The 25329-nt window shown below is 34.3% G+C and overlaps 3 protein-coding genes across 5 annotated transcripts; 2 read left to right on the top strand and 1 right to left on the bottom strand.

Annotated features, from left to right (window-relative positions):
- LOC145593928 (carotenoid cleavage dioxygenase 8 homolog B, chloroplastic-like) lies at window positions 1–4551 on the top strand. The gene is made up of 7 exons (XM_081650286.1): window positions 1–327; window positions 966–1254; window positions 1738–2195; window positions 2661–2854; window positions 3210–3399; window positions 4031–4133; window positions 4406–4551. Exons 1-7 carry the CDS (start codon window positions 1–3, stop codon window positions 4549–4551), a joined length of 1707 nt encoding a protein of 568 aa, XP_081506412.1.
- A 1182-nt stretch (window positions 4552–5733) lies between these two features.
- LOC145595093 (putative transcriptional regulatory protein At2g25830) lies at window positions 5734–12538 on the bottom strand. Its single transcript, XM_081651452.1, has 7 exons — window positions 12323–12538; window positions 12058–12227; window positions 11334–11395; window positions 10129–10285; window positions 9740–10017; window positions 9422–9542; window positions 5734–6158 (listed from the first exon to the last, which is right to left on the bottom strand). Exons 1-7 carry the CDS (start codon window positions 12417–12419, stop codon window positions 6066–6068), a joined length of 978 nt encoding a protein of 325 aa, XP_081507578.1. The 5' UTR covers window positions 12420–12538; the 3' UTR covers window positions 5734–6065.
- A 2601-nt stretch (window positions 12539–15139) lies between these two features.
- LOC145595751 (putative disease resistance protein RGA1) lies at window positions 15140–24457 on the top strand. Of its 3 annotated transcripts, none has more exons than XM_081652171.1 (6): window positions 15140–15262; window positions 15955–16104; window positions 16535–20022; window positions 21305–21433; window positions 21567–21675; window positions 23931–24457. In XM_081652171.1, the coding sequence occupies exons 3-4, from the start codon at window positions 16622–16624 to the stop codon at window positions 21321–21323; spliced, it is 3420 nt and encodes a 1139-aa protein (XP_081508297.1). In that variant the 5' UTR covers window positions 15140–15262; window positions 15955–16104; window positions 16535–16621; the 3' UTR covers window positions 21324–21433; window positions 21567–21675; window positions 23931–24457. The 3 variants fall into 3 exon arrangements, with proteins under 3 accessions (XP_081508297.1, XP_081508296.1, XP_081508295.1); XM_081652170.1 differs by having other exon boundaries at window positions 21567–21656; XM_081652169.1 differs by lacking the exon at window positions 23931–24457 and having other exon boundaries at window positions 21567–22025.
- Window positions 24458–25329: the final 872 nt, after the last annotated feature.

A 25329-nucleotide genomic window follows, 5' to 3' on the forward strand; every position in this document is an offset into this window, starting at 1 on the left:
ATGTCTTCATCCCTTTCATTTCATGCACCAACTAAACATTATGGTTTTCCTAGCTCATCAAAATCTTCTATAAGATGTGATTCAAATAATCGAAAATCAATGTCGTTTGGTACTAGCCAAAGTTTAAGCACTAGCAAAGGCGATAACATCAACTTGGTGGCCACTCATGTGGCCACTAGGTTGCCTCCTGTTGTTGCTCCTCCTCCTCCACAAACGCCGAAAAAAGAAGAAACAAAGAATGGTGGCAAACTAGCTGCTTGGACAAGCATTAGACAAGAAAGATGGGAAGGAGAGCTTCTTGTTGAAGGCGAAATACCCTCATGGCTGGTATGTACATACTATTAATATAAGCTTAATATAAAAAACTTCTCCATCATTTATAATTTGAATTTAATTAACCAAGTGTTCATGTATATCATCATCATCATCATATGGACGACTATATTTAACACTATTGCATTACAAAGTACTTATAACTTGTACAAATGGCCAAATGCTAGGTTAACTTACATCATTTCGACTTTTAAGCTATCTGCTTAACTTGTAGCTTAATAAAAAATGATCGATAACCACATAGAAATTTAAGATTCCGTCTCAAAATCAATTGAATTGAATTGAAATCACTCATTAAACTTATACTCTGTACTTTTTATATATACACCTTCCAACTGTTCTTTTATCGCGATATAGCACTTTTTTACACATAAAATTATACAAGTAGGGAATGAAATTCCCACCACTTTAGGTTTACGAATGAAAATACACTTTTTTAATATTTAGCCGTCAACTCAATCATTATGCCTGCTATTTAGAGATAAAAGTTGTCTATTAAATCCCATTAAAACAACCATAATTAAAGTTACATATATATTAATTATACTTTTAATACATATTCTATAACACCTTAATAAAAATTTATATATATATCAAAAACCTATAATAATAATGCATGTTGAATAATGCAGCGTGGAACATATCTTAGGAATGGTCCTGGCTTATGGCATATGGGAGACCACCAATTCCGGCACCTCTTCGACGGCTATGCCACCCTTGTTAAACTTCACTTCGAGAACGGAAGGCTGGTTGCTGGTCACCGGCAACTCGAATCAGAGGCATATAAGGCGGCAAGGAAGAACAATAAAATTTGTTATAGGGAATTTTCTGAAACTCCTAAACCTAAGAATTTTCTTGCTTACATTGGTGAATTAGCCAATCTATTCTCTGGTGCTTCACTTACTGATAATGCTAATACAGGTAAATTAAATTTGTTATTAAATATAACCCCTCATAATTGCATGTCCTCTTAATGGAAAACACTATTATACTTCAGTACTACAAGTTTACTTAATAATAATAACTAGTCATGTTCTTATTATATTCATATGTGTATGCGTCAATATGATTTACATATTATATGGTGCTAAATTATTGATGACCTAAATTTGATCATCAATGTATAACTAACACATCTTTTGTTGACAAGTGCCAAAATTAAACTTTAAGTGAATCAATTCTCATACAAAAATATTAGATATAATATAGGCTTATTTTTTCATGCATTTTGTTATGTGATTTCGTAAAACTAATAAGAAAGACGTAATAGTGAATAGAAGCACATAAAATATACAACAGATAAATTGGTACAAGTAATTGACATACATAATGTGAAAATACGAAATATATAATCATGTACGGTATGTCTAAAGTTTTCTAATATGTATGTATATGTATATGTAGGAGTGGTGCGACTTGGAGATGGACGAGTAGTTTGCCTAACAGAGACACAAAAAGGGTCGATAATAATTGACCCTAACACATTGGAAACGTTGGGGAAATTAGAGTTTGATGACCCCTTTCAAAGGCTACTTTTGCATTCAGCTCATCCTATTGTAACAAAAGATGAGATGTTGACTTTGCTCCCAGATTTGGTCAACCCTGGTTATCTAGCGGTCAGGATGAAAGCAGGATCAAATGGACGGCGAGTGATTGGGAGAATCAACTGTCGCGGTGGGCCCACCCCGGGGTGGGTCCACTCTTTTCCGGTCACTGAAAATTACATAATTGTGCCGGAGATGCCTTTAAGATACTGTGTAAAGAATTTGTTAAGGGCTGAGCCTACCCCACTTTACAAGTTTGAGTGGCACCCTCAATCTAAAGCATTTGTGCATGTTATGTGTAGATTCAGCGGAAGCTTGGTATGTACTAACATAAACTACTCTCCTCTTATACTATTTCACAACCAAATTAACTACTACGACTATAAGTTTATGAATTCAAATTAAAATATCTTATATACGGCCATAAATAATACTCCATACTCCATAGTAACATAAATCGTAGTATTATACATCAAAAAAAAAAAAAATAAATAAATAAATACAGCCGATGAAGTTTAATCTTTAAATAAAATCACAACTGCATGAAGATCTATATATCAATATAACTGATTTTCACTGGTCTAAACCCTACAACTACGCATAAAGCTACTAAGTCTTATGACTCTCTATATCGTATAATAAAATTAAAAAAAATAATTCTTTCTTTGCCTTTCTAGTTAATACTTCATTATATTATATAGTTAATATATAATTAAACACTAAATATCTAATGATCATAATTAGGAATAAACTCATTTTTACTATTTTACATGATATTTGTAGGTGGCTACTGTTGAAGTGCCCTTATTCTTGACATTTCATTTCATAAACGCATATGAAGAAACAGACGAAGAAGGCAATGTAACAGCAATCGTTGCAGATTGTTGTGAACACAATGCGGATACTTCTATCCTTGACAAGCTAAGGCTCAAGAATTTACGCTCCTTCCTAGGGGAAGATGTACTTCCAAGTGCAAGGTAAATTACAATTATAAGCGCACACACTAATGTTACATTGCATTGTAGTATGTAATTGTATTATGAGGGCACGATCGAAATTATAATTCCATGTTTAAATACTAAACAACCTTATATATATTTTACTTATTAGCTAATTCACAAAAAAATTATATATCAAAGTTTTACTAATTCAATATAATATGCAATGTTTACTGAAACTATATATAGACTTAAGACACGTACTCTTAATCAGATATAAGTAGTAACAAGTTGAAATTTTATTGTTTCTTAAATATTAAACATGAGATGACTTATTATATGATATCTAAAATATCTTGTCATATAAATAAAAATGATGATAAATATGGTGCAGGGTTGGTCGTTTCATAATTCCAATGAATGGGATGCCATATGGGAAGCTAGAGGCAGCATTGGACCCAGAGGAGCATGGGCGAGGCATGGATATGTGTAGTATTAACCCTTCTTACTTGGGTAAAAAATATCGTTATACTTACGCTTGTGGAGCTCGTCGCCCTTGTAACTTCCCAAACACTCTAACTAAGGTACGAAATCCACATATACTATGCATTAATTATATGCAAGTATAAATTCGTGCACTACATGTACAATATGTGAGTTAGGTGTACTTAAGTGTATAATTAATACTCGTATATATTTAAATGGTGGAGAGAGCATACACTATCAAATTAAAATAGGAATTAGGAAATGAAGTTTAATTATGTTTAGCTAGATGAAGCCTAGTCACCAATTTATTATTCGACTATAGTGATTTAAATAATTGTTGGACCATGTATGACAAATTGCCAATCATGTCACTGTTGATTTTCACCAATAATAAAACAAATTTATAAACCTAATCAATAAAACACAATCAAATCTTATTAAGAAAAAGTGCTAATTTTATAAAAACTTTTTGTTACTTTTTTATAAGAATTAATAGACTACATGATATGACTTGCATATAACCATTAAATATATATGCAAGTGTAGTAAACGTAAGCCGAAAATTTGTGTAGATATGGGTCGGCCAATCACAATTTATTTAATGGTTTTAATTAATTTGATTATAAGTCAACGGATCGGATTAATTGTTTTTAGCTATTGTATTATGCTTCCAACTTTCCATGTGTCACATTTTATATAGCCTAACGAATATGATCTATAATGGTGCAGATTGATTTGGTTGAGAAGGCGGCAAAAAATTGGTATGAAGAGGGTGCTGTGCCTTCTGAACCTTACTTTGTGCCTCGCCCTGGGGCAACCGAAGAAGATGATGGTAATTACATTTATCCTTCATATAGTTACTATTTTTACGAGTTTGTGATCTCTATGAATTGAACCTAAACTGATCCATGATAATTGAAATTTCGTAGTATTAGTCGAATCATTGTTTATATTTTATAAAACTTATATTTGAAACGTATAGCTTTATATACCCATTCAAATGACTTTATTGAGTGATTTTGTATAATAATTTAACGTAGTAAGCCTTTAAAGTTTATTAAACTTAAAATTAGCCTAAACTGATAATGTGGGTGAATTTTTCAGGAGTGGTAATATCAGTGGTTAGTGGAAAAAATGGAGAAGGATATGCATTGGTTCTTGATGGATCGACCTTTGAAGAGATTGCACGAGCCAAATTTCCTTATGGTCTTCCTTATGGTTTGCATGGATGTTGGATTCCTATGGATTAATTTTCCTTTTAACATATTCTACATGGCTAGCTACAAGCCTACAAGCTACGTACTCGCCTCCAAGCTTAGGAAGACTGGAAGAGCAACAACAAAGACTGTTATGGTAATAGTTTGAGCCTATCATCGACGAATATCCCTCCAATCTAATAATTCTATCATTTCCTTTGCGAGAGGAGGCTAACAATATGGACTTGCACCTATAATTATCTCTTATGTCACTTTGTGGAAGTTAGTCTTCAACTATATACATGTTTGTACAATAATGTACATATGTTTACATGTAAATAAGTTCAATAGTGTATGGTAAAGTACTATAGTGTAATACCAGTAACAAAAAAAAAACAAAAAAAAAAAAAAATACTACCTCCGTTACATATTATTTGCAACGATTTGACATAAAGTAGAGAGGGAAAATGTCTAATCGTTGCAAATAATATGTAACGAAGGTAGTATGTACGAAGTATAATGTATTAACTTCATGCATATAGTTTATCCTTGTGTATGTACTATTTTTTGTTTTGAAAGATCCTTCTGTATGTACTTTGGTACTTAATCTATAATTTTATGCTTACAATTCACAAGTTTTTGGGGTATGTTTTCATCTTAACATCTGTTAAGTATATATAGACTGCCAACTGCCTCCTGTATCTATCTGTAATCTGTTTCTGTGGAGTTTTCATCTGAACTTAAGCTGTTCAGATTATCATCAAAAATAAAAGAGCCAATTGAAGTGATATCTGATCTATTTGAGTTTGAGCCCCAAATCATGATCAAATCCCTTCTTCCTCCACGGTGGTGTACTCTATGTAAAGCCGTGTGGTGAATTGGATCAACGTAGTTTTACCAATCCTCAAGCTGTCAAGGAGCATCTTCATCTTCCTTGGTTATACCATGTACAAAATACTAGTTGTACATAGAAAATTGCCGTCCTCAGGATTAACTTAACAAGAGTGTTATTACAGTTTGCCAGCCCTTAAAAAAGGCATTTTCCCATTCAGTAGTTCAGTACTTTGAATAGGAGTGAGCCAGTGACAGAACTGGTGTATATATACATTCTCAGACCTAAGTTCCAGGTAATTACACCCTTTATAAAGTTCTGAAATGCTTAAACACCACCCATCACCATACATTTGATTTAAAAAGAAAAAAGGAAACACCTTTTTTTATTGTTATCAACGAGGTATTCAAAATATCAACGAATGTGTACAAAATGTATCCTGTCTACTATACAAAAATTAGTAGTACAAAAACAAAATTGTGGGACTGATACATCAAGAGCTTGCCAAAAAGAAACTGGGTTAATTTCTCAAATCCAATCTTTCTAGAATCAGGAATGTAAAAAGCCATAGATGGCAAAGTTTGGCAGCCAATATATGTGTTAACTCCACAGACAGAGCGAGTGTATGAAGGAGGCTACTTCTCCAGCCAATAGTTTATTTGCAAGAACTGATTATTTTCTCTGGTAACTCGATGATGGATCGTATAATTACTGACTTCAGAGAGAATCTTGATCCTTATTTCTGGTCAGTATATACAGCATCAACGTCATCAAGTTCGAGCAATTTAGACATCAGCTCCTTGTTCAATTCCATAGCTTCATCATCTGCCTGCTCACAGAAACATACATATGAGATAAGGGGTTTCAAAAATTGCTTCCTGAAACTGAAAAGATAACATGATTGAAAATCTCACTACATTACTACTCCGGGCCATCACAAGAAGAGTAACAGAATGAGAGAAAACCATCATGCTTACAGAACAGAATGAGGCAGTGTCTTTCTGATCATACTGTGATAAAGTTGACTTCACCCAAATCAAAGCATCTATGATACTGAGGAATTCTTACTTATTAGGTATGTGTTATCAACGGATTAATGATGATAATAGCAAAAAGGCAATGCAGATGTTGGTGAGAGATAACATTGTTAGCACATAATCTTAGACTCAAGTTCACATAAAACTTCAGAAAGATTGATCTCCCTGAACCAGCTTACATCCTTTCAAACTCTAGAAATAGCTATAAAAGATTGTATACTTTACATGTATCCTAATAATTCTACCCAGAATAATTAGAAAAATTATCCACATGATCCTTATCGTTTTCTGTGGCAGACATCAGTGCTTGCAGCTGAATTCTTCCATTGAAAAGTACAACTCGTCAATAAATTTCAATACTATAGTAAATTACTCTGTATTAATTGCCAAAAATGTACAGAGAAACTATAGGTGAAAAGAGACACCTAGGATAAACTATGCTCCTCCAAATTAGCTTACTTTCCAATTCCAGCACCATATGAATTGGAGACAAACATCACTAACTCCCTTTCAAATTTTTCTTACCCATTGCCCGTAGACTATAGGCATAAACTTAGGCATTACTTGGATACATTGTATGTAACCATCTTCACAATGGGTGAATCCACTGAAAGCATCACTTTAGTTGGTCTCCAGCATATGCAGTCTGTTACGCAACAAGTTTCTTATAACAAAAATATCTACCTTCAATTACAGACTTCTAAAGTGGTACAGTCTTTTCAGCATGAACAGCCTTATTTGTCCAACATACACTACATTGTTAACATAAGAGAACAGATCGAGTCAACTGGCCAAATAATCTTAGTGAAGCCCAAGTTCTGGACAAATGAGAAAAGACTAGTGTGAAGAGTTAACATTCCAGTACACAACTAAAAATAACTAAACATAGAATTCTTCTGGTCACATCCCAATTTGAAGAGTGAAATTATCAAAAAGGAGCATGTCTTCCTAAACAAAGTTCCTCGTTAGGTTCATTTTCTTCCAATTCTCTAATCCTTGATTGCAAAACTAGGATAGCATTTCCAAGGTGGAAACGTTGCTCTGGCAGGCTTGACTTCTTAGAGTTATACTCCTATTGACCTCGCCAAACCCTCATTATTCTTAAATGGGATTATGTCATAAGGAATACACAAATGACAAATTATTAGATAAATAAGAAAGGATAGAGATAAAAGCTGAACAAAGAAGGCAGGTGCCCACACTGATTTTAAAAGGTCTCCCTTCAGTTGTTCAGGATAATGGGGGGAACAACATCCTTTGCTTCATAGACAACCACAAAAGGAGAATTCTTAGAACACAGCTTCCAATCAGTTAAATTAGGGAATGTATAAAATATTGGGGTCCTTCCACTCATATGTAGCCCATTCATCCCAACCCCTAGCCAAACAATCACAAGACAAAGGCTTCCTCCCCTGTTTGCAAACATTAGAACCACAGCGAACAAAGAAATGGGTTACTCTGCTTCTTACCAACCAATTCTAACCAACTTGAAGGACACCTTTCTTTTCCTGCCATTTACCAGGTTGTCCAGACCACTTCCTTAATAGAACAGAACATTAACACAAACGTAGCCATTGGATTACATTAATTTACCATTGGCATGCATATAATATACTTAACTTCACCAGATGCAGCCTAGTGCTGGGCAGAAAATGATCTTTGTCTTCTCTTTGACTAGCAGCCAATATGAAGTTCTTGTATCATGCCATATCTAAAACTAAAAGCATGAGAGCTATTGTCCCTTTCACCTCTAATCATCACAAAGGAGCTGTTTGAATCTATATATATATATATAGATATTTGCACGAGTTACTGCTGATAAAGAGGTTTTCTAATCACCTTCATTCATTGGCCCCAAAGCTCCTAAAGGTGCTTCAAACAGTAAGATCTAGTGAGCAGAGGTCAAATACAAGAAGGAAGGAGGAGATCCTAATATTTACTTTTCAAAAAATTACACACTTTTGCAATGGCACTTTCTTTCGATGTATCTATGTGAAAAGCATTCCAATCCCACACTCTTGTTAACAATGCATATCATATAGATACAGATGTAGAGTATTGAAGCAACACCCTCAAATGAATCTGAGTTGGAGCGATGGCTAAGACAATTTGTCCAGGGGATGATGTGTTAAAAATTTCATTTTCCACACCAAATTTTCTATTTTCAGCAAAACAATTAAGATTTGGAAAAATGGCATCCTTTTAAATATTCCTATCCAGAAATCAGAGCACAGCAACAAACAATGTAAGAAGCACCTCAATCCAACACCATATCCAAGCAGATGGGTGGTTCGTGGTAATTATTTATACATGTAGATACAAATCCATAGTATTGTGTAATAGACTAAATACTGCTAAATTACTCAAACAAAATAACAGGAAAATGTAGAGAAAAAGATTGATTCTTTGATTAAAAAGATTGACTTTTACAAACTACAGTAGCAAATTTAGGTTGCAAATCTCCAAATTAGTTTAAGGCTACTACTCTTCTAATAGTGACTTGAGGTCACCACTCTCAAAATGATTCATTCCAAATACTGCCTGCCTTTTCCTTTTCCCTCGCTCTGTATTTATACTAGGCTAAAGACTATTAACCTAATTATACTAGACTACCCATATTGCCCCTCCTTAGGTTAGTTTAGTTACATATTGAAGCAACACCCTCAAACAAATCTGAGTGGACATTCTCATGTGGGCAGTCTTCAACGCAAGTTGTGCATGATTGGCTAAAACAATTTGTCCAAGGGACATGTGAAGAAATAAACCATGTGTTAACCTCATCACAATTTCTAATTTCAACAAAACAGATGTGAGATAAGATTCACAGACACATGAATACTCCTATCTTAAGATCAGATAAAGTGATACACGTGAGGCAAAGCTGAAACACAGTATTTAATGCAATATAGGCATCATATTAGATATCAGATATTCCTCCACATTTTCTAAGGCAACAAAAGGGAACTGAGGAGGTATCGTACGGTCACGGAGACTTAATTTAACTAAAAACAATGCTATTAAAATGGCAATAATTTACTATAAACTAATACTGTACCTCAATAGGGGCAACTGGAAGTAGCTCGTATCCATTATCGGGTTCGAAATTTATTCCTTCATCACGAAGCTTTGAGAGTATAGAAACATAATTTTCTGCTGAACATACAATTTTATAGTACCTGCTCTTGGGAATAGAATTAAAGAACAGGAAATCAGAGGAGTGGAAATTGCAAGCCGTGAGGAGGCATAAGGAAATTGCATAAATTGCACTTCCAAAATACACCAAAACTAGTTCCATACTCAGAATGAATCTAAGGATTTTCATATATAACTCACGGGTAACAAACCATCCATAGAGATATAATTTCTACATTACCTCTCTGCCTGATCTTCTTCAGAGTCATCTTCATTGTCTGAAGGTTCAATCACATCCTCAGCACCAGCATCCAAGGCAATTCCGAGAAGCTGGTCTTTGTCAGCATCACTAATTTTCACATTTACAACACGAGCACGTTTGAACCTAAATACGACAGAACCAGAATCAGCCATCTTGCCACCACAGTCCCTCACCACCTCCCTAACAGCAGCCACTGATCTGTTTACCTTGTCAGTTGAAACCTCAACAACAAAGCCAACCCCACCATATCCATACACCTAATACAAGTGAAGACCAATTAAAGCTCAGCAACAAGTTCAATGATAACCAAAATGTAAAAGGAGAATTTGAACAAACGCATTTTCAGATGATAGCATATGAACCAAAACCTCATAGACTTTCTCAATAAAGGCCTCCTGTCCCTTCTCAGAAGCTTTTTTAATGTTGCGCTCAAAAATCTCCTTTGGGACATCAAGCTCCTTGGCCTTTTCGACCACAGCAGCCAAAGCTGTATTAGATGCAGGATTTGGACCTCCTTTCTTCACACTACAAAATTTGTCAACTTATTGCAATTACTCTTTCACAGTATGCTATATGCCGCTTACAGAAAACATTAAAGACAGAATGGAAAGAAAAAACTTCATAATCAAGACAGGAAACAGGTGACATTACAAAAGCGGTAAAGACTAGAATAGACCCGGTCTACAATAAATTATTGTAGACCCAACCTTCTAGTATACCATACGAATGTGATTATATCATACGAAATGTGATTATATTACTACAAAAGTGATTACATCATCCTGAAACTGTTATGTAAATGTAACACTCAAAAAGTGAATTTATCATTATAAAAAGTATCAAATAGTAAATTACATTTTTTAAAAGATGATTTTTAAATTTCATCATCCTAAAGATTATTATATAATCTCATTAAATGATTTAATATGAGATTATATAATTCAAAATATATGACTCACAAAAAGATAATTATATCATCTAAAAAGTGATTATATCATCCAGAATTTGATTATTTATTTGAAAGAGTCAAATTTTGGGTCTATAATAATTTATTGTAGACCGGGTCCATACAAGACCAATTGTACAAAAGCATGCATCATTTTAGAGCAAATAGTTTATCGTCCCAAATTAAGCTTGCTTCACACTCACTTAGGCTATGATTAGGTCATCTTATTTCACTACCATATCACAATAATCACATCAAAGAAAGGGGGGGGGGGAAGGTTAAGATCCGACCTTAACATTATATTTGCGGTTTTTTTTATCGTTAAGTATCTTTAGTTTTGTAATGAGAACAACCATGAAATTTACATACTTGGAAAATACACATTATTATAAATCTAATAAGACCTCATTTGATGTACTAATGTACTTTGTCATTATGGATTAGTGTACATATAAAGTCAAAGTTTAGTCAAATAAAATAAAAAAATACATTTAGATCAAATCAGATAAGCAACTATAAGGTGAACTAACATAGGCTAAGTGATACCTATTCGCTTTACAAAAGTGATCGAGATACCTTCTAATTATAGCTACCTATAAACATGGATGAGGATTTTGGATCACTTACGCAGATACAACTTCTTTGCCGATCTTTGCAAACAGCTTTGCCTTCTTTAGATTTTGAGCCCCCTGCAAAACTTCCACTTTTACACTTAAGAAGAATAGAAGATAACAGAATAATACTTTTCAAGCTCCAGCCACACTAAGGATGTAAACAAAGTAGAAGTTTCTTACAAACCAACAATTAAAGATCCCGTGTGGTTAATTTAGTCAGTGAATTTGAATCAATGCTCTAAATCAGTGAAAATGCATGCATTATCCAAAGCTAATAAACCAAAATGGTTCCAAATTCAATCTTGTTACACCTAACAGTGAAGTGTAAAAAACCATGATGTTTCCACCTCATCCCCACCTAATTTCTTCTTAAATGTAATGCACCACTGTTTGAAAAAAAAAAAACATCCATAAGAGTACCATAGCCCAACTTAATTAATGAAGCATTTCAAATATTAGAAGCCTTCTAAACTCAATGGCTTTAAAATCTCACACCCAAATCTCTGCCAAGCATTTCATCGAACAGCTGGTGTGCAACCACATCAAAGTCTAAACACAACACCAAATGTCAATCAATTAAGCACATTGATAAGAAATACACATAACCCATGTATTAAAACACAAAACCCAAGTAAGATTTTGATCACATTTCAACCAACGACACAAATTCACAAAAATCAACCATTAAAATCAAAATTGGGTAATTGCAAAAAACTAAAGATTAGCAAAGTAAAAACCTTTCTAGTGGCAATTTTGCACGAGCGTCTACCCATGCAAAGAGGAGAGGAACTCCAAATCGTTCTGACGGAAGCACTAGGACAATCACATTGACGAGATAATTCATGGGGTAGTAATTGTGAACCCCATAAACTTGATGATGAAAAAGTTCTCCATATCTTGCAATTCCCTGAAAATTTTGAAGGGAGAGAAAACAAAATTAATCAATCGAGTTTTAGAGGGGTCAAATCTTAGCAATTAGAGAGGAAGAAAGGGAATACATACAGTGGAGAGAAGACGAGGAGAGAGAATGGGATTTTAATGGAGAAATTCTTTGAAGAACAGCGCCAAATGCTCGAATTGAAGAAGATGAAGTGCTCATTTGAACGGGTTGAGTTGCTTGCTAGTTTTCCGATGCTTTGTTTCTGCAAAATTGTCTCTATTTCTGCTGCTGCACTCTGCCGGAAGAAGATGAAGTGCTCGTTTAAATCGTCACTCCGTATTCTTACGCGGCGGTACTCCTACTCCAGTTTGTTTGTTTAGTGGCAACGGTGTGGCCGGCCACACACAAAACGGGCTATTAAGGGTTTGTTTGGCATTGTTTTTTGTTTTCAGTTTTCAGTTTTTTTTGAAAATAAAAAAACCAAAAACAAGAAACAAGAAAAATCAAAATTATCATGATTTCTATAAGTTTGACTAATTTTTGATTTATTATATGACATATATCATATGATTTTGAAAAACAAAAAACAGAAAATCACAGTGATGCCAAACAAATCCTAAATGATCAAATTTTGATAGAAAATATGACAAATTCCAATATTTTACACTTGGAAATTTCTATTTAGCAAATTCAAGTGGGACTTATGACAATGTGGCTCCATCACTAACAAATCCGAGGACGGCACGAACTTTTAACACGTCAACATGACCTATAATAACAAAATTCATAGAAAGAAATATTATAAATTAATTATAAAATAACAAGTATAATAATGAAAAGAACCATATAATATAAAGAACTATAAACAATAAAAATATTAAAATTATTTAATTAATAATAAAATTAATGGGTAAGCCTGCGACCCGTGTCGTGTCGTGGGTTGGGGTGTGCTATTTGGTAGCCCGGAACAGCATGCCATCACTTATGCTCGGCATGACACGACCTAGCTCTTGGCACGGCTCGCAGTGGCCCGGCACGACACGACACGATTCTAAGCTTTACCACAGAGTAAGAAAGTTTTACTTAAGGTGAGCAATAAATGATTGTACTAATGTACTCTGATTAGATTTCAGATCTTGTTACAATCGAGTCCAATTCAGATTAACATATTCTCAATTTTTTAGATCCGGAACATATAGGGTAGTCTAAAACTAGATAAATTTATCACTTAATCCCATATTATACGTCAATTCAAGTCTACTTTTGATAAATTAAAATAATATAGTGATATCTAAATAAATATATTCAATTTGCTAAACAATTATTTCTGGTTTGTTGTCTTTGCAAGTTGTAAAAGTTATAAATTTTCGACCCTTCAATTTTTATTGAAATAACTTTGCATAAAGTACAAAATATATTAATGTGGAATTGGAATCTTCATGTTCCAATTTAAAATCCCATTTCCAATCATTTTGAGGAGCCAGATTTTGGGATTAGAAACCATAATCTTTTATAGACAAAATAATGTTTTAACTATTAGACTGCTGGTAAGCTTTAACACCATATTACACATTGTATCCTATTTAAATAGATAATTACTATTTTATTCAAAATCTGGTAGGGTATTGGGCCTGGCAAAACACAAAGTGGCTCTGCCATTGCCTATGGGTATGGGTAGGATATGGGCCCTGTTTGGGTGAAAGCTGAAAGCTGAAGCTGATTGAGTTAGCTGATTTTGACTAGCTGATTTTATTAACTGATTTGACTAACTTATTGTATTAACTGATTATATAAAAGTGTTTGGTAAATAGCTGATAGCTTAAAGGTGATTGAGCATGTGAAATGACCAATAAGCTAATTGTGGGGTAGGTAGTTTAGATAGGATTTTAAATTAAATGAGGTTATAAGTGTCATTTCACAATAATTAATGAATAAGCTAATTGAAAAAGCTCCTAAAATGTGCTTTTTCAAAAATAGCTTATTTAGTGGAATAAACTCTTTCAATAAGCTTACTACCAAACACTTGTATTAGCTTGTTTAACTAGTCAATCAGCTAAAGTTAGTCAAATAAGCTAATATACCTCCAATAAGCTTACTACCAAACAGGGCCATAGTCTAGGTATCATTAGGTAAGGTAAGGGTTCGATATAATGTTTCAGACCCATGCCCTTCCCACAAACCCTTAAGACCCATATTCTTCTCAATCCGTACATAGACACACACAATATATTAATTTTAAAAAAGTTTTGTACAAGTTCTTGAGCATCCCACAATAAATTATCCTTGGTTGTGTTTGGTAAATAGCTTATTTGAGCAAAATTACCTTATTTTATTGACTACGAAGTACTATATTAAATAAGCAAACATAAGGTGTTTGGTGGAAAGCTTATTTAAAGAGGGTTTTCCACTAAATAGCTCCTTTCAAAAAGCTCATTCTAAAAGCCTTTTCAATTAGCTTATTGAATTATTATGGTAAAATGACAGTTATACCCCCATTTAATTTAAAATACTATATAAACTATCTACCCCACAATTTAATTATTGGTCGTTTTACATAATCAATCAGCTACTCCCTCCGTTTTTAAATACTTGCTCCATTTCTCCATGCGCGGAGTTTTAGGAGAAATTTGAGAAAGTATTAACATATGGAGGTAGTGGGATAGTTGAGAGAATAAAAAATTGTAAAAAGCAAAAGTAGTGGAAGAATAGGAGGAGAGAGAGTATTATGTTGGGTCCATTAATTGTGAAAAATAATTTAAATATTGTAAAAACTTTCCAAAAAATGAAATGGATAAAATATTTAAAAACGGTCGGGGGGGAAAAGTGGAGCAAGTATTGAAAAACGGAGGGAGTATTTACAATTCATGCACATCAACCCGGAACATGAATTTACTCTCTCTTCGTTTACTTTCACCAAAATATAAGTGGTCACAAACAGCGTCCCACATTAATCTCACTTTTAAGAAGACGATGATTAAATTATTTTTATCTGGAGTCGCCATTTTACTTGTTCATTTGGGCAAACTACTTGATTCGGCAACTAATCTACTATCAATCCTCTGGTAATTTCTGCTGTCTTTATTTATTACAATTCATCCTTTTCCCATATAGTATGTATTCAATTCTCATCTGCTCAAATATAATAAATTAAAGGAAAAATTTTAAATTACCACCCAAAAATGTAACCATTTTCGAACTAACCACCCGTTTATTTTTTTATTTTAAATTACCACCTCTTAAATTAAATAAATGCTCAGATTACCACCTATTTAAAATATCCGGTGGATTTTCCGTCCGTGGGCCATACCTAACGCTTATTTTGACCCTTTTGACTGATTTTTTCCCCGATGTTTCTCTTTAAAAACGCTCTACTTATTTCAATTCACATTTTTTTTCTTTGAAATTTGGTAGAATTTGGTGAAGGAAATGTGAATTAAAGTTTAGAAAATGTTTTTAACGAGAAAAATGGAAAAAATCAGTCAAAAGGGTTAAAATAAGTCTTAGGTGGGGCCTATAGACGGAAAATCCACCAGGTTTTTAAAATGGGTGGTAATCTGAGCATTTATTTAATTTAAGGGGTGGTAATTTAAAATAAAAAATTAAATGGGTGGTTAGTTAAAAAATGGTTACATTTTTGGGTGGTAATTTAAAAATTAACCTAAATTAAAATTGTGAATTCGATTCAATCAAAGTTTTCTAGATAATCCACAAATCTTTAGTAAAAAAAGATCATTCATCATTCACTATTTTGCAGCACTATGCAGACTACGGAGTACATTATGTTCAATTGTACTAAGGTTTACAAAAGGAAAATTGAATCGCAGCAAGTGTATGTTCATATCTAGAGAATGCACGCAAGGTGTTTGATGAAATGCCAACAAGAAATCTACTTCACTTTATAAAGGTCAGCATATCTGTCATTAACTCCTTCAAAAGATAGGACTATATTCGTATCTAGATATTCATTCCTTTAGTATTACTCCCCCTGTCCCTATTTGTTTACTCGTATTCGATAGACAAAATGTCAACCAAAAAAATTGTAAGTAGATGGTTTACTACTTTTATGAGTATACAAGCGGTATTAAAAAAATGGGAAATGCTTCTATATAAATCAAAAATTGATTAATTCCTTTGGAAAAAAAAAAAAAAAATTCTTCCTATGGTGTTATATAATATATTTCCTTATATATTCATCAAATATATTACTGTTAGTTACTCAAAATGTAAAAAAGAGAGAAATGTTAATTATTAGTCAATCATAGTGTGGAGAAAAAAATAATTGGCTTCACACTACTTTTACATAAAAGCTTATCCATTAATGAAAGTCCATGTAGTTCATCCTTCGTCATCATTGACAAGAATTGCAAGGCAGAGAGAAACGGGTGAAACACCAACAAATAATTCTAAAAAAAAACAAGAAAATGGCAGAGGGAGTTCTTTTTGAGTTGGCTGGAACAGTGTTGGAAGGCTTGGGTAAAGCAGCCATAAAAGAGGCTGCATCCTGGTGGGGTGCACGAGACGATTTGAAAAAGCTTGAGAAAACCATCAACTTGATTCAAGCTCGAGTTCGCGATGCTGAGAGGCACCGGGAAGAGGATAGCAGTGATGCCATCAAAGAGTGGCTTCGGAGGCTGAGGATGGTGCTTTACCAAGTTGATGACTTGTTTGATCTTGTCCTCACTGTTGACAGCCAGAAACAACAGCAGATGGAGGTTAACAAGCAGGTTTGTGTTTCTTTCTCGAGATCTGGCTCTCTTTGTTTTAACTGGAAAATATCTCGAGAAATCAAGTCTATTCGACAACAACTTGATGAAATCAATTCAGATATTGCTGGCTTGAACTTGAATGCCTATCTTGATCATAGAGATGAACTACAACCACTAAGAGCTCGTTTCATGAGGAATAGGGAAACATGCTCTTTTGTGAAAATAGAAAATGTCATTGGTAGGGAAACTGATAAAAACATTATTATTGGGATGCTCTTTGATACCAATTATGATGATGGGAAAAAGATTACTGTGATTCCAATTGTGGGGTTTGGGGGTCTTGGAAAAACCACTCTTGCTCAACTGGTTTTTAATGATGAGAATGTTCGGAAACATTTTGATCTTGCTGCATGGGCCTGTGTACCTGAGGTAGGTGATCAAAGCATTGTAATGAGGCGAGTTTACCAATCCTTAACCGGTGACACAGATTCTTATAGTCCGTTAGTTGGTCAGATTAAATCAGGCATCCAAGATTCGATTAAGGATAAGAAGTATCTTCTTGTCTTAGATGACATATGGGATGATAGTCGGGATAGTTGGTTGGATCTCCTTAAATTGCTAGAATGCGGTGCAAGTGGGAGTAGAGTAATTGTAACAACACGCTCCGTGAATGTTGCAAAAGCGGTTGGGACAACAAAAGCCCACAATCTAGGACTTCTAGCTGAAGAGGAGTCTTGGAATCTTTTCAAAAATTTTGCATTCCAATCAACAAAAGAAGAAAATAATCCTGTTTTGACTCAGCTGGGGAAGGAAATTTTGGATAACTGTGGACATGTTCCCCTTGCTATCAGGGTTGTTGGAAGCCTTCTCTACACTGAAAATGAGAAAGGCTGGCGACGAATTAGAAATGCTAGACTCTCAGAGGCAAAAGGGAAGGAAGACAATAACATCATGCAGGTGTTGAAGTTGAGTTATAATTACTTGCCACCGACATTAAAGCAATGCTTTACTTACTGTTCATTGTTCCCAAAGGACTATGAATATAGTAAAGATGATTTGGTTAAATTGTGGATGGCTCAAGGATATTTTGATCCGTCAGACACGGATACGGGAGAACAATATTTTCTGGAATTGTTAGGGAGGAATTTGTTTCAAGATCCAAATGAAGATGATGAAGGGAACATCAAAAGGTGCAAAATGCATGATTTAGTGCATGACTTGGCTCTAGATATAGCTGGTGAAGAGATGAAACAGATTGAGCAGTTAGACCAAATATCTTCTCCTGGTGAACTTATGCATGTGAGATTTAAAGTTAAAAAGCCAGAAAATGATGGATGGGAAGTTCCAGTGTCATTGCTTGCTGCTAGGAAGATGCGGTCATTGCTACTGTCTGGATCCGAGTTTGTATGTACTACTATGAAAGCATCATCTCTTAAATTGGTGATTTTGAAATGTCAGTCTTTGCGTGTCTTGGACTTAGAGAGTATGGAAATCTCCGTGGTCCCAAATTCTGTAGGGAAGTTGAGACATCTAAGGTACCTTAATCTTGCAAGAAATATTGGTATTAAATGTCTTCCTGATGACGTAACAAGATTACAAAACCTGCAAACACTGAAGCTTGTTAGCTGTTCCTCTCTTAAAGAGTTGCCAAGAGATTTTTGTAAATTGGACAACCTGAGGCACTTGGAGATTGCTTGGAGTGGTTTGCGTGATTTGCCATTAGGATTTGGGAAAATGAAATCTTTGAAAGAGTTGGATCAATTTGTAGTTGGGAAAAGATGTGGTATAGATTCGTTGCCACCCTTGAATAGTTCTGAGTTGCTTATTAATTTTAGGCAGTGGCGAAGTGATGCTGTTGTGGAAGCACAGAGGGCAAATTTGAAGGATAATCAGCTATTGACTAGTCTTGAGTTAAAATTTCATCCCATGGAAGTTACTCCTGATTTAAGTGAACTGGATAAAATGTTAATGTTCTTGCAACTGCCTCCAAATCTTAAAGATGTTAGAGTTGATGACTACGAAGGAGTTGAGTTTCCACGTAGATGGTTAGATGGGTTATCTAAGCCTGTTTCCATTCGTATTGATGATTGCAGTAATTGCAGAGTTCTTCCTCATCTGAGTCGCCTGCCTTATCTCAATGAACTTTCTTTATATATGCTTTATGCTTTGGAGTTTGTAGAAGATGAAGACGACATCTGGGTAAGTGGAGGTGAAATGTGTGGTTCTGGAGCCCAAAATGGTTACTTCCCATCCTTAACGGCCTTGACAATCTGGGATTTAAGGTCTTTAAAGGGGTGGACAAGACCAGCAACGGATGATGATGGTGAGCCAAGGCAATTGTTGTTTCCTCGTCTTCAGCGAATGAGATTATTTGAGTGCCTCAAGTTGACATCAATGCCTCTTGCACCAAAGTTAGAGTTTTTGGAGGTGCAAGAAATCAATTGGAAGGTGTTAGAATCGAATCTGATGTCAATTGATGATGAAAAAGCATCATCATCATCTTTATCTTCTTCAAAACTTTTCACCACTTTGAAAGATGCGAGAATATCTGCAATTGAAGATGGACCAACTCATCTGACAATCAGTAGTAGGCTATCTAATCTACAAACTTTAAGGATAAGCGGATGCAATGAACTGACAAGTTTGACGATAGAATCTTCAAATTCCATTCAACGTCTCTCAGTTCATTTTTGCGATAGCTTGGAAAATATAACAGTGGGCAATCTCCCTGTCCTTGAAGCACTTGTTTTTTCAAATCTGAAGAAGTTGACACAACTCCCAGAAGAGATGGGCAACCTCTCCTTGCTTTATATTGAAAATTGTCCAGAATTGGCATCACTTCCACAGTCATTAGTAGGCCTTACCTCTATACAGGAACTTGAATTTTCATGTCTCGAGAAGTTGACACAACTCCCAGAAGAGATGGGCAACCTCTCCTTGCTTCGCAAGTTTAAAATTAAAAATTGTCCAGAATTGGCAGCACTTCCACAGTCATTACTAGGCCTTACCTCTTTACAGAAACTTTCTATCAAGGATTGTCCAAATCTGAAAGAAAGATATGAGAAGCCAAATGGCCAAGATTGGCACCTTCTCCAACATATCCCCGAGGTTATCATGTGAGTTTCTCAACTGGCTTTGAATTCTTTTATTATATGTGATGACATCTGTTGTCAAGGAATTAAAATTTTTCCTTCCTTACAAAACAAATACGTTAGGTTTAGTAACACATTCGACATAAAAATACAAGTTTTACAATTAATATCTTTTTGTTTTTTTCTTTTTTGATGAACAATTAGTATCTTTATTATGAGTTGAAAAGTTGATTTGTTGAAACTATATATTAATATGAATCTTCTTAAAAAAAACTTATTATACTATGATTTGGTTTTATATATTGGTAAAAAGTTATGGTCAAAGTGAGCCATGATAAAAGTACAAAAGATCAATTGATGCATTTAATTCGGAACAGAGAGAGTAAAAATGAACTTCAATTGCATTTGATGGATTGTAGTATAATATTCGTTCAACTTGCTACTTGTTTCTTTCTTTTAATTCTTTTGATTTTATATATATATTACTTAGACAAGTTGTTTTGATAATGGAATGTAAGTTGTGCTTGAAAATTTGAATGTCAAACCTATTGTCTTATATGATTCGTAAATAATCTTTGTGCATCACATGTTCACAAACAATCTTATAGTATTATGTGGTGTTTTCAACTAGCTATCTTTCTCTTACATTCTCTCTTCATACTTTATGTACCCAGTATCTTTTACTCCTGTGTTCCAAAAAAAAGTCTACCCAACTTACTCTATTGTATGGTCAAATGACTTATATCTAATAAAAAGATTTGGAAGGAGTATTTGTTATCTCAATTTGTTCCTTCTTGTTATTTGAAAGGGGGCAAAATAGGTAATCGTCCCATAAAATGAAATAGAACAAGGCAAAAGAGAATAAAGATACTCATACATCTTATTGGATGGATTATTCGGCTCACAGCCTCACATGTTGGGCATTTTGTTCCCAAAAGGGTGTTTCGTAAAAAAAGTTGGAAATATTTTACAAGAGTACTTCTCCAGGAACTGGTTGATGCATAATGTGCATCCTAAACACAAATTATACTATTTGTACAAATGTCAGACTTGCTTATAGGTGATGCATTTCAACTGTTTCCTGTGTTTATTATTTTGATGAGTGTGTGTGGTATATATTATATAGACCCTCCTTTGTATTCAATAATCAAGTAATCATTAAGGAATTCATCTGGCATATAGGCTTTAACTGGAGCTGCATGAAAAAACATGTTATAAATCTGGCTCTCTATTAGTTATAACTTATAAGCGTTGTGTTTTTGGTTAAGGATCAACGATTTCTAATTTTATCTTCACAATTGGACAGCAAAAGCTTCTTGACTTAACCAAATCAAGTCTGCCTCCTTATCTGGTCTGGTAAATTACCAGAATTGATGAATAATGTTACAACAATTCTGTGACAGACAATTCCATGCTGCTGTGAGCTTCTTGTCAGGTACTTCCAAGCAGGAATATCATTATCATTACCCTTTGTAGCTATATTGCGTTATTTCTCTACTTATTTTGTCGTATGGCTTTTCGTGTAGATTTGTTTCCTGAAATTAATCAGCTGCTATTGTTTATTGCAGTTCATCCTTTATGTTGATCACAGCAGGTTCCTACTTTAAATCGTACCCTCAAATCAGAGGAAAACTAATCCATGCTATCATCTCACTCAGGTGATCCTGTAAGCTTTAGGTATCTAAAATTTCAGACTTGAATAGCCTACTACCTTTTATGAACTGAATTATACGAGTATTGATTAATATTCTGAGTTTCTACTGTAACTTGTACAATAGATTACTTTTCTCTAAGTTGTTTACCTAGTGAGAAATTAAGAGCTATTGTAGAAAAGAAAAAACCCCTCTATAGTAAATTAAAGTCAGTAATTTGAATATGTAATTACATTAGCTTCTTCTCTGCACATGTATCCTTGTGCCACACTAAGTAAGATTTTGTGCATGTAGGATTGTAAATCTTGTGTTTTATTCTCGTGACATTGTACATACAAAATATTTCAAGTATAGATATCTGAAATTGTTGTCTAATTATGAAGCATGTATCCAGCTTCAACTTGTATACAGCTTCAGAGCTCCTTAATAAGTGCTATGCACATCTTACTACTCGTCCTCCTTGATACATCAGAATTTGTTATTATTCAATCCTTTCATAGGATGTGAGTATCGATTGGGATGAATGTAATCAGACTGAGGGAAGGAAGCTTTTACCAGACTTTGCTAGGAATTGAGGAAGGAGGTTTGCTTTTGAGATGTAGTGCAGGAATGCTGAACTCAAGCAAAGATGGTGACTATTTCAATGCTCTTCAGAGATGCCAGGCTATGTGCATCATTGATGCAACCGGAGATACCCTAAGCATGAAACAAGTGAAAAGAAATTGAGGACCTTGTTTTACATTTATAAATTCGGGTAGTTTAATTAGATTGGCCTGAGCATATGATTGGTGGAGCTTTTCAACCCTTCCTAGAAGATGGGGAAAGCTTACACAGTGATGCTAATCACAGGCTAACCCGCTTTAATTTGGTGATTCTAAAGGAAGGTTTAGAAAGTGTTTTGTGGTACCTAAATTTCAACTCACAAAACAAACGGAGGAGAGGATTTTAATGGTACTGAAAAAGTGAAAATTGTTTCTGCAATTGTGGTTTGATTGATGGTTAATCGTGGTTTGATGGTTCTAAAAATTGTTTCTGCTATTGTGGTTTGATTGATGGGTAATCGTGGCTTAATGGTGCTGAAAATTGTTTAGATTGCTGGGGTCATATGGAGCTTCAGTAAGGCTAGTGTAATAATAGATACAAGCTCCGGTTGGAAAGTCAGCTGAACAGAACTCTGTTATTTGGTGACATTTTCCATCTTTGTCCATTAAATGTTGTTATCTTATGTATGAAGTTGCTGTAAAGCTTTGTGAAACATGTTTTTGGGTTTGTTACCATCAACAAATCATAGTAAGAGAAGAAAGGGTGCACTCCTTTCAAGTCCCGTGGTTTTAACTCTTCAAATTGAAGAGTTTTTCCGTGTTGTAAAAATTGCTTATGTTGTTATTTCTTAATTCTACGTTGTTATTTATTTAGTTAGTTTTTTCTTTTTCATACTCGTAGTTTATCAGAGTTTAGAACGAGGCAACAAATATTATTGAATGTATGATACATTGTGAAATTTTTAAGATCTAACCATTGATTTTATAAAAGATACAGCAATAAGTAGATCAAATTGTCCAGTTTACAGGTCAGAGATATAAAATTTCTCCTCTTAATTTCTTCCTTTTATTCTTTTCGCTTACTTTGAGCACATTGTATTTGTTTTGTTAGAAGTCTGCTGGCCCTGCATTTTTTTGCTTCTCAGAATTTGATTGTATGTTGTACTGAAAGGAGAGATGTAGCTTGATTTTATTTTATAATTATAATTATTATATTACCTTTTTAGCTATATTTTTTGTACATTGTGAAACAGTGAGTATGTTTAGTTTTACTGTCAAGTTGTTTGTAACAAAAAGATTGTTTATTTTCGTCTAGTTTTATGTCTTAGCAGATTGCTGCCTTCCTGGTACGATGACACCATTTCTTAAATATTTGATGAATGGTCTTAGCAGTTTAATACTTCGTAATGATTGTGTGTGTGATTGAGTACCTGAGTGAATAAGAGGGGGTGATTTGTATACAATATTTAAGTATAAGAACAAAGCTTAAGTTGCAACTCTTACAACTTGCAAGTAGTCTTGCAACAATGAGCACACTTTAATTGTATTTTTATTAGCTGGATGCTTTCAGGGGGTGTGTATTGTATAAAAGCCTAAAAGGAGTTAATTTGTAATGCATAGCCAGTTTATTTTTGGAATAAAAGATGGACAATTTATTTAGATGATTATGTGCATTTTATATTTTATAACAATGTTTGTTTTTAAAAATGAAATTTAATGTGGACGTTGCTTGTTTCAGAGATAAATCTACTGGTTTGGGTGGAGTTGTTCGCGATTATGTTGGTGATGTTATGCTATCTACTTGCTGGAGGTTGCAGGATGGTTTTGATGTTGATGTTGGCGAAGCCTTGGCTGCCAGACACTCCCTCGCTGTTGCTCTTGCCTCTTGATGCTGGGTTCCGGAGGGTAATGTTTGAAACTGATAGTCTGAAATTATTTCAGCACTTGAAGAACTAAAAATGTCAGAGTTCTAGCTTTGGTCTGATAGTGAAGGACATTCTATTCCTTGCAAGGTCTTGTTTATTTTTTTTGATATCTCTCATGTGGATAAAATGGGAAATAAAGTTGCTCATAACTTCATAAGTTTAGCCCACATTAGTAAAGAGTATGCTGAAATGAGAGTTTGGCTTGAAGAAATTTCACCTACTGTAAAATCTCTGATGTTCTCCTTGATTTATCAAGGTTTGAGTAATTAATAAAATGCTACTCTTTTTTGTCAAAAATATAAAATGAAATTCAATGTGGTTTTTTTTTTTTGTAATTATATTTTGTCTGCATCCCCAAACTTAAAGTGAATGTCGAGCTGGAATATTAAAAATATATATATATATATATATATTTTTTTTTTTAAAAAAAAAAGACCCTCAATGTCTGAACAAGTCAAAGAGGCAAGGAATTAAGATAGCTTGCTACTCAACCTTAATAGTAGAGTGAATATTTGGAGTAATTTAATTACTCTGCAATGCAATAAACTTTTTGGCAAGCAAGTTAGGAGTAATCAAAGATCATGAAATTTGTTCTTGGAAAAGCATTATCCTATGTTACCTCTATCTCTATTTCATATTATTTGCAACGATTAGACATTTTATATTCACAATTTATGTCAAATCGTTGTAAATTAAATGAAACGGAGGTAGTATTTATAATCATATTTTCATAAGTGGTTCATTTTGTCTGCTTTGGAGTAAAAAAGAATAATATACGAAGTGATTGTTTGGTTAAAAGTGGTCTAAGTGAGAAATTAAGAGCTATGTAGGAAAAATTACTCTTACTGGTAAGTGGTAAATCTAGTAATATGAGTATGTAATTACCTCAAACCTCAATCCCCACCGGAATCGAAACCTCAAACCTTAAACCTATCAACCCTCCTCGACCAAAACCAACGCCACGGTGAAGCAGCGATAATCGAAGGTCAAAGAAGGAATGGTCAGAGGAGAAAGATGAAGTTAGGGTTCGAGTCTAGACGGAGGAAAGGGTGGAGGTCATGCGGTGGTTCGGCGGTTTAGATGGGAGGTTGGTGTTTTAGATGAGGGGGTTCGGTGGCTCAGATTAGGGTGGAGTTGGTGTTGGCTGCATCTGGTAGGGGATGAGGGTGGATATGGTGGCTGGCTGGGTGGTTTTTCTTTTTAGTACTCCGT

The sequence above is a fragment of the Chenopodium album genome, chromosome 19 (genome assembly GCF_948465745.1).
Source record: "Chenopodium album chromosome 19, dcCheAlbu1.1, whole genome shotgun sequence".
NCBI classification, from domain to species: Eukaryota; Viridiplantae; Streptophyta; class Magnoliopsida; order Caryophyllales; family Amaranthaceae; genus Chenopodium; species Chenopodium album.

Bases quoted from the DNA above. Each gene is read 5' to 3' on its own strand.
- LOC145593928 (XM_081650286.1), top strand. From the start codon at position 1: ATGTCTTCATCCCTTTCATTTCATGCACCAACTAAACATTATGGTTTT. The intron at 2,855-3,209 runs GTAAATTACAAT...AATATGGTGCAG, and splicing joins GATGTACTTCCAAGTGCAAG to GGTTGGTCGTTTCATAATTC. The intron at 3,400-4,030 runs GTACGAAATCCA...ATAATGGTGCAG, and splicing joins TCCCAAACACTCTAACTAAG to ATTGATTTGGTTGAGAAGGC.
- LOC145595093 (XM_081651452.1), bottom strand. From the start codon at position 12,419: ATGAGCACTTCATCTTCTTCAATTCGAGCATTTGGCGCTGTTCTTCAA. The intron at 12,228-12,322 runs GTATGTATTCCC...CAAAATTTTCAG, and splicing joins CTCCTCGTCTTCTCTCCACT to GGAATTGCAAGATATGGAGA. The intron at 9,543-9,739 runs GTAATGTAGAAA...TCCCAAGAGCAG, and splicing joins GAAGAAGATCAGGCAGAGAG to GTACTATAAAATTGTATGTT.
- LOC145595751 (XM_081652171.1), top strand. From the start codon at position 16,622: ATGGCAGAGGGAGTTCTTTTTGAGTTGGCTGGAACAGTGTTGGAAGGC.